This window comes from Artemia franciscana, chromosome 5 (genome assembly GCF_032884065.1).
Source record: "Artemia franciscana chromosome 5, ASM3288406v1, whole genome shotgun sequence".
NCBI classification, from domain to species: Eukaryota; Metazoa; Arthropoda; class Branchiopoda; order Anostraca; family Artemiidae; genus Artemia; species Artemia franciscana.
Window position 1 is genome coordinate 59,901,984 of NC_088867.1, and position 8,870 is coordinate 59,910,853.

At 33.9% G+C, this 8,870-nt stretch overlaps 1 protein-coding gene across 2 annotated transcripts in view; it reads left to right on the forward strand.

Annotated features, from left to right (window-relative positions):
- LOC136027660 (poly [ADP-ribose] polymerase 1-like) overlaps positions 1 to 8,590 on the forward strand; it is a 94,868-nt gene extending 86,278 nt beyond the window's left edge. For both annotated transcript variants that reach the window (XM_065705099.1, XM_065705100.1), the window contains 3 exons: positions 1,510 to 1,889; positions 6,169 to 6,348; positions 8,427 to 8,590. In XM_065705099.1, coding sequence (XP_065561171.1) covers positions 1,510 to 1,889; positions 6,169 to 6,348; positions 8,427 to 8,505 — 639 coding nt within the window. In that variant the 3' untranslated portion in view covers positions 8,506 to 8,590. The remainder of the gene's footprint in view (positions 1 to 1,509; positions 1,890 to 6,168; positions 6,349 to 8,426) is intronic.
- The last annotated feature ends 280 nt before the right edge of the window (positions 8,591 to 8,870 follow it).

Below are 8,870 nucleotides of genomic sequence, written 5' to 3' on the forward strand. Positions count from 1 at the left end.
ACCCCGAAGAAGTTAGTAGAAGACAATATTTTAATTATTCTTCTGATGATGGCTAGTTGATAATGTTTATAACTGCTAGTTCGCTCATACTAATTTTTTCCCTCGTTAGTTCACACACCACCGAAGGGTTCTTCTAGCTAATAAATTAATTCAGGCTTTACAGGTGAAATTGGTTAAGTTGCTTCTTACTTTTTCTGGCTCTTTCGATTCCTAGGGGGGGAGTTTTAAAGGAGATTTTTAGGGGGGGTCTTTTAATGGCTCAAAAGGTGAATTAAGCACATTTGAAATGGATCTTTTAGGAAAAGTCAAATCTTGCAATCAAAAGGTTGTTCTTACTGACAAGACACTTGGCTGACTACCTGAAAAAGATGAAGTGATGACTAACAGGTCTGTCACCCCACCCAGAGTTTTCAATCGCGCTTTCTGTCTGCTCTCTTAACGAATAAGCCTTTATCTTTTTGTCGAAAGTGGATATTAACTTTAGGGGGCTTATGGCTACTGGCAAAATTTGGAACTACCACTATTACATCGCAAAAGAAAGGGATGTCAGTATTGAAATGCCTCTATTAATTTTGCTTTGAAACTGCTCAGATTTCAGAGACAAGTATGCTTTATGGCAATTTGCCCTCCCCTTAAAGCATGAAACTAGATTTTTTCTGTAGTATGAATATTGTCTGCAGTAATGAACGTGCTCTGACCCTAAGCAACCGTTGTAAATATCCATCAACCTTCACACAGGTTTCCAACGTCCTTCAACGATGGCTAAAAACTTAATCTACACTGATACAGTGCCACCAAGGTAACCACTCAGAGTATCTCAGTCCCACTAGTCGTGGTGCAGTGTAGAGCACTTGGAATTGACACTGTCTTCTCCACGATTAACTACGGTTGAAAGTCCGAACAAACAATATCAGGCGAGTAGGCCAAATGAAAGGATTTTGGCTAGACATCAAACAAAATTAGAAGTTTATGCTCACGGTTGTCAGTTTATTTTGTCTATTACCACTTCGTCTTACCGGCAAAAAATTCTTCGTTAGGCGAAAAGTTTTTGGTAACTCTTGTCCTGAACCTCCCATCCCACTTCATGCCTGTCTATGGAGGACACCTTAATTAATTTCAATGACAACTAGCATACACCGCCACTGAGAACTCAATAATCACCCAGGATTCACTTACTCCATGCTTTGACAAAAAAAACTAAGGATATCAAATAATAGCAATATTATGTTTACTTTTTGAATATAATGTTGAAGTTATGTGAGCAAATTGGTTGATAATAATTAGGAATGATAATAATCATTGACCAATGTTCTAAATTTCTTAGTCGAGCTGCAAATAAGATAAACCTCCTAGACAAGGGATGAGGTCTTGATAAAATTCGTAACGCAACTTCGGCACGAACATTATTTTGATTAAATTTCAATCCCCTGTCCCAGCTAAAAATTGATTTTAGACTTCCCTGGTCAGATGTTCTAAAAACGCTATCAAGTTCTTATTTTCTTTTTTTAGGTTCTTGAGAAGGACACAGAAGAATTTAAAATTATTGAAAAGTATGTTCGTAACACACATGCTGAGACCCATTCTCAGTACAGCTTGGAAATCGAAGACGTCTTCAAAGTCCAACGAAACGGTGAAGACAAACGTTACAAACCCTTCTCAAAGCTCGGCAACAAGAAACTTCTTTGGCATGGTTCTAGACTTACGAATATGGCTGGTATAATGTCTCAAGGCTTGAAAATTGCACCACCAGAAGCACCAGTTACTGGTTACATGTTCGGAAAGGGTATCTATTTTGCAGATATGGTGTCGAAGTCGGCTAATTATTGTTACACGTCTCCTGCTAATTCTCTTGGATTTTTGCTACTCTGTGAAGTTGCACTTGGTAAAATGTAAGTACTTGTACGATCTTGTAAATTATTGGCAATGCTAACGTCAATTTTAGCATGTACGACATATATGGTTCTTCTAACCTATGATTATGACGACATTCATCATCTGGTATATGAAAATGTAGTTTTTTTGTAAAAATATTGATATAATTTTAATTTTTTCTTTTTACAAAAAGGCACAGATGTGGCAATTTCCTTTAAAATGAGCACTAAACAGCTCTCTATGATGTTCCTAGCTAGTTGCAGAGAACAAAAAAAAAACGGAAATAAAAAGACACGGTCGATGGAAAATATCGTGATAATAAGGAATTTTGTTGTTTTTCAAGTCAATGGATTGTCTTTATTGTTCAAGCCAAGGGGCGGTGAGTTTTCTTTACTGGTGATTTTGACAAGGCGGTTCTAATGGTTTTACTTTATAGTTATCTGACCCTATTTTTGGAAGCTATGTGGTATTTTATTTCAAACAGTTCGTGGTGACGAACTCTAGTAAGGAGCGACCCGGCTCAATAGTAACCAAAACTTTACAAAACGGAATTTTGATACCAATAGCTAGATCAAAACATTTTAATGCTGATTTTAAATATATAAGTCTCATCAAGTTTAGTTTTACCCATCAAAAGTTACGAGCCTGAGAAAATTTGCCATATTTTAGAAAATAGGGGGAAACACCCCCTCAAAGTCATAGAATCTCAACGAAAATCACACCATCAGATTCAGCGTATCAGAGAACCATACTGTAGAAGTTTCAAGCTCTTATCTACAAAAATGTGGAATTTTGTATTTTTGCCAGAAGGCAGATCACGGATGCGTGTTTATTTGTTTGTTTGTTTTTTTTTGTTTTGTTTTTTTCCAGGGGTGATCGTGTCGACCCAGTGGTCCCATAATATTGCAAGAGGGCTCATTCTAACGGAAATTAAAAGTTCTAGTGCTCTATTTAAGTAACCAAAAAATTGGAGGGCACCTAGGCCCCCTCCCACGCTCATTTTTCCCCAAAGTCACCGGATCAAAATTTCGACATTGCCATTTTATTCACCATAGTCGAAAAAACTAATAACTATGTCTTTGGGGACGACTTACTCCCCCGCAGTCCCCGTTGGAGGGGCTGCAAGTTGCAAACTTTGACCTGTGTTTATATATAGTAATGGTTACTGGGAAGTGTACAGACCTTTTCAGGGGGACTTTTTTGGTTTGGGTGGGAGAGTTGAGGGGGGGGTTACTTGGGAGGATCTTTCTATGGAGGAACTTCTCATGGGGGAAGAGAATTTAAATGGAGGGGGCGCAGGATTTTCTAGCATTATTTAAAAAAACAATGAAAAAATAAATATGAAAAGTTTTTTCTACTGAAAGCGAGAAGCAGCATTAAAACTTAAAACGAACAGAAATTATTACACATATGAGGGGTTTACCTCCTCGTAATACCTCGCTCTTTACGCTAAAATATTTTTGTAATTTCAACTATTTATTCTACGGCCTTTGTGATTCAGGGGTCATTCTTAAGGGATTGGGACAAAGTTTAAGCTTTAATGTAAAGAGCGAGGTATCAAAGAGGGGTTAGCCCCCTCATATACGCAATAAAAACATACGAATATAGAAGTTCGCTACGTAATTTAATTCGTAAGTTAGGTATATTTTTTACTTATGAAAACGTTCGTAAAAAGTTGTATTGTATCCGATTAACGACGCTTCTTGACTACTATGGTCCCTGCGTCGGCCCTGCAGTGCATTGCTGCAGCATGATTCGATCTCTGGGTCCCGTATTACGAAGCTAAGGTAAAACCCACTGCGCCACCACAGGACTAAAATTATAAGTTATAGTTGCCTTTTTAAGTAATCAAAAACTGGAGGGCAACTAGGCCTCCTCCCTCGCTCCTTTTTTTCAAAATCTTCCGATTAAAACTATGAAAAAACCATTTAGCCCCAAAACATTAATAGGCAAATTTCGTTTTAATTATTTATGTGCGGAGAGCCAAGATCAAAACATGCATTAATTCAAAAACGTCCAGAAATTAAACAAACAAAAAACAAGTTTTTTTAAATGGAAGTAAGGAGCGACATTAAAACTTAAAACGAATAGAAATTACTCCGTATATGAAAGGGGCTTTTCTTCCTCAACGCTCCGCTCTTTACGCTAAAGTTTTTTACTGTTTTAAAATGTAGAGTTAAGAGAAACGGTCAAACTTTAGCGTTAAGAGCGGGGCGTTGAGGAGGAAAAGCCCCTTTCATATACGGAGTAATTTCTGTTCGTTTTAATGTCGCTCCTTACTTTCATTTAAAAAACTTGTTTGTTTATTTTGTTTAATTTTAATATGGAACATGATCATCTGTTAGTACGTTGCCCCTACCGCTGCACCGCCGCTAACGCTGCAACCGCTGCATGCACGTGGCAATAATTATGCATATAATTTTGTTATTGTTTGAAGATGTTGATATGTCAAGTAATCACGTAAGAAACATAATCATAATATTACAAATCAACTAGTATTTGGATTCTGGTGGTTGCAGAAGGTGGCTCAACGCAGTTCTACTTGAATTAAAATCACCTTGATGGACTGTGATGAAAAAGCTGAGTCTGCTAACTGCAGAAAAATCCCAAGACAGATAGTCTTATTGAGAGGCAAAGCTGGCATAACCCTTTGCCAAAATTGTATGAAAATAATGTCATTTTACTTGTTAATAGATAGTCCAGAAGAACTAAAAAAGGCAAAACTAAACTTAAAGTACCACAAAGACATCAAGACTAAAAATTTGTTGCCATGTGTTTTTAGTTTAATGTTCTTGCTTTCCAGTTCCAAAAATTATAGAGAGGTATATAGCATCACGTCCTTTCACCTCTTTAACTCCTTCATCAGAAAAGCTAGCCATTGGAAGCACTATTCTCCTTCAGTCAGCAAAGAATGAGTACATACCTCTATATGGAACCAAATTACGAAGTTTCATTTTATACATTGTTGCTCTGTGAAAATAAATAAGCGAAATTAATTCGTTAAATTTGACAACAATTTTCGTCCTTACTAATTCAAACATTAGTAATTTATTGATTTTCAAAGGTAACTACTCCTTCAAAGAAAATGTTTTTAGCTTATTTTTGCTAAAACATAAGTTTTAGCTTATTTTTGGTCCATTGTGTTTTTAGCTTATTTTGCTGATTTGTCAACCACGTTTCATTTCTTTTTTTTTTCTTTCTTTTTTCACTAGTACCAGAAACTGTATAACTGTTTATAGAAGTCCTTTTCATAAAAAATTGAATTTTGATACCAATAGTTACAATAAAAGAATCACTAATACAAGAGTGACTTTAAGCTGTACCATTTTCCATGGCAAATTGTTACGCTTGAAAACGAATTTTTTTTAACCTTTTAACGAATCCAAAAAAAGAGAATTTAAACGGAGGGGGCGCAGGATTTTCTAGCATTATTTAAAAAAAAAATGAAAAAATAAATACATACTTTTAATCAATACTTTTAATCAATACAAAATCAATACATACTTTTAACGAATTTTCATAACCAATTCAAATAATCAGATTTCATTTTCACTGTTCTTGGTACTTTAAATTATTATAATAGGGGTTAAATTGAATTATCAGTTCTTAACTGATTAGTCAGTGACTAATTATAATTAATAAGTTGTTTAAGCTAAAATTAATTATAATATTAATTAACTAGTTATCAGTTATATCAATTTAATTAACAGTTAGGGATTAAATTTAATATATAAAGATTGAATTTATTAATCACTTTAAGATCTAAGCTGAACTTCTCTGAAATTAGATTGATACTATTATTTTTTACTTATAATTACTGAGTTATATTCACCGATTACAAACTATTGAGGGATAGGGTATTATATTCCAATATAAAAAGCAAAAGAAAAAAAATAGAATAATATATAAATGCAACTAATATTTTTGCGCATGTTTTTACAGTCAATTTTGTGATTTTCCTGATTAATAGTGTATAGAGTATTATTTTGTGTTTCTCAGAGACAAACTTGATTTCCCCATTAGTTTCTCATTCACTTTGGCCAGCCTGTGCCTTGATCAAGTTCTCCTGTGAATTTATGAAAATGTCAGATTTTGCCGTTGCTTTTTGAATTAAAATGGAATTATTGTGGGCCTCAAGTCCTGGCTAATTGTAGACAAAGCCAAGACAGATAGTCCAATTTAGTGAGAGGGCAATTCTGGCATTAAACCCCCATTATTAGGCTTAGTTAAGATGATATATTGTTTGGATTTGATTATAACTCAAATTATAGCCATGTGATTTTTGTCCTTTTTAAGGTATGAGCGAACGGACGCCACTTACATCGAGAAACTTCCCAAAGGATATCAAAGTGTCAAAGGCCTTGGACAGACTGAGCCAGATCCTGCTGAATCGATAAAGATGAAGAAGGATGTAGAAGTACCGCTTGGTAAAGCTGTGAAATCGGGTGTGAAAAAATCGCAGCTACTGTATAACGAGTAGGTTCCCACTTTCTATTATGCGTTTAAAAGAGCTCCTTTAATAGCAACACGGTAATAACTGTAGTCAATTATGGATAAAGATAAAGAAGGTTGTAGAAGTGCCACTTGGAAAAGCTGTGAAATTGGGCGTGAAAAAATCGTAGCTACTGTGTAACGAGTAGGTTCCCACTTTCTATTATGCATTTAAAAGAAGCTACTTTAATTGCAACACGGTAATAACTCTGGTCAATTATGGCTCTGAAGCGTAGGTGCTTTGACAAGCAGGGGAAGATTTGAATGAGAAATTGTCTAAGAATAGATTTAGGTACCTTTTTGACTAACTGTATGTCAAACAACAAGTTTATGACATATCTGGTTTGATTCTACCTTCTGGAGATATAATATAATTCTAAGACACGTTTTATGGATGAATGATGGCGAATTGCTAAAGCTTATGCTTTTAGGCCATTGTTTTTGCTAACTTATTGTCATAACAGACGAAAAACGAGAGCGGTGTATTTTAGCAAATAGATAACTAGCTCTGTCAAAATCAAATTTAGGGCCGCGCTTGTTTTATGTTTATTACTGTGAATGTCCGAAATCTGTTAAATGTTTTTACGAAATTGCTTTTTCCCTGCTTTGACTCAATCACCTTCGCCAGTCAGTTTGGTCAGTCTTATGCAAGGTTTGATGGTAAAAGTTAGGTTAGGCTGTAAATATCAGAAATGGGTTAGAAACCTAATCTAACCTTTCCTAATTAACCTAATTAAACCTAACCTAACCTATCACCATCAAACCTTGCTTAAAACTGTCAAAGCTGGCTAAACGTATCGAGTAAAAAGGAATTTTGGGTATTCACCAGTGAATGTCGACATTCTCAAATGTCAGAAATTCACAATAACATACCACCTAAAGTCTCACCACCTAATGATTCAGCCTCGTATATCCCTATCCTAGATATTAGTCCACTTACTACCAAGTTACTGACTACTATGATCCACTTAATACTAAGTAACTGATTATCGTAAGCCTAGTTACCCAAACGAGATTCCGATTAAGTTAATCACTCGGTGTGCATATATATATATATATATATATATATATATATATATATATATATATATATATATATATATATATATATATATATATATGTATATATATATATATATATATATATATATATATATATATATATATATATATATATATATATATATATATATATATATATATATACATATATATATATATATATATATATTATTACGAGAATGTCAAAAATTCCTTATTCTCTGCTTGGATTCAATCGGCTTTCCCAGTCAGCTTTTTCACTCTTATGCAAGCTATGATGGTAAAATTTAAAGTTAGGTTTCGTTATGTTAGTTTAGGTTAGGTTGAATTAGGTAATAAATCCCAGGAATAGGTTAGAAATCTGGCCTTTCCTAACCTAACCTTTCACCATCAAACCTTGCATAAAAATGACAAAAAGTTTTTTTTTTAGAGAAAAAAAAACTTCCAATAGAAAAAGAACTGCTTCCCTTGTTGATTCAACATGATCATGCATCTGGATGAGGGAGGGGGTCTCTTTCATATGATTCTTCAGCACAAAAAAAAAACAGCCAAAAATCACACTACTACATCCACAGTCCAGTCCTGGGTAGGCGATTGATAAGCGCATATTATGAGCAAAGGAAATCCATTGTTTTTATTAAATTATATTTATATTATCATTTTTAAAGAGACATTTTTTATTCTTTGTTATTACATTTGGTTAATACAATAGTATGTTTTATTAATATGATTATATTTGACGAATAATATAAAATCATGTTATTACGTCTGAATAATTAAATTTATTACATTTAAAAAACAATAATATTTACAAAAGAACGTTCTACTAAAAATAGGGTTTACTAGAGATATAACCAGTTGTTTGATAATAGTATTAGATTCCATGTTTCAAAAATAACTAGCTTAGTGTGGAAAAATTAAAAATTCTCTGGTCATTTAAGAAAACTTAGAAGATAAAGAAGAAAGTTTACAGTCTTAGTGAAGTTCGAGCCTGATTGTTTTTTGTTGTTTTTTTTTTTCAGGTTCATTGTGTATGATGTTGCCCAGGTGAATATACAATACTTGTTGAAAACTAAGTTCAGCTACAAGAAGAGAAGATAAATGTCTCATACTTACTGTTCGATTATAACTTCTGGCTATATATTTCTTTATTTTCACTATACCAATATATCTAAATCGAAATTTCCATGTTTCTTGTTTACCTGCAGACGTGACTCGTTAACGTGACTCAACGTGATCTTAATCAAATTTAATCGAAACTATTTTAATAGAAATTTTCGTGTTTTTTGTTTACCCGGAGACGTGACTCGTTGACGGGACTCAATTTAATCTTAATCGAACTTAATCGAAACTATCTTAATAGAAATGTTGTGTTTCTTGCTTGCCTGCAGACGTGACTCGTTGACGTGACTCAACGTGATCTTAATCGAATTTAATCGAAACTATCTTAATAGAAATTTCGTTTT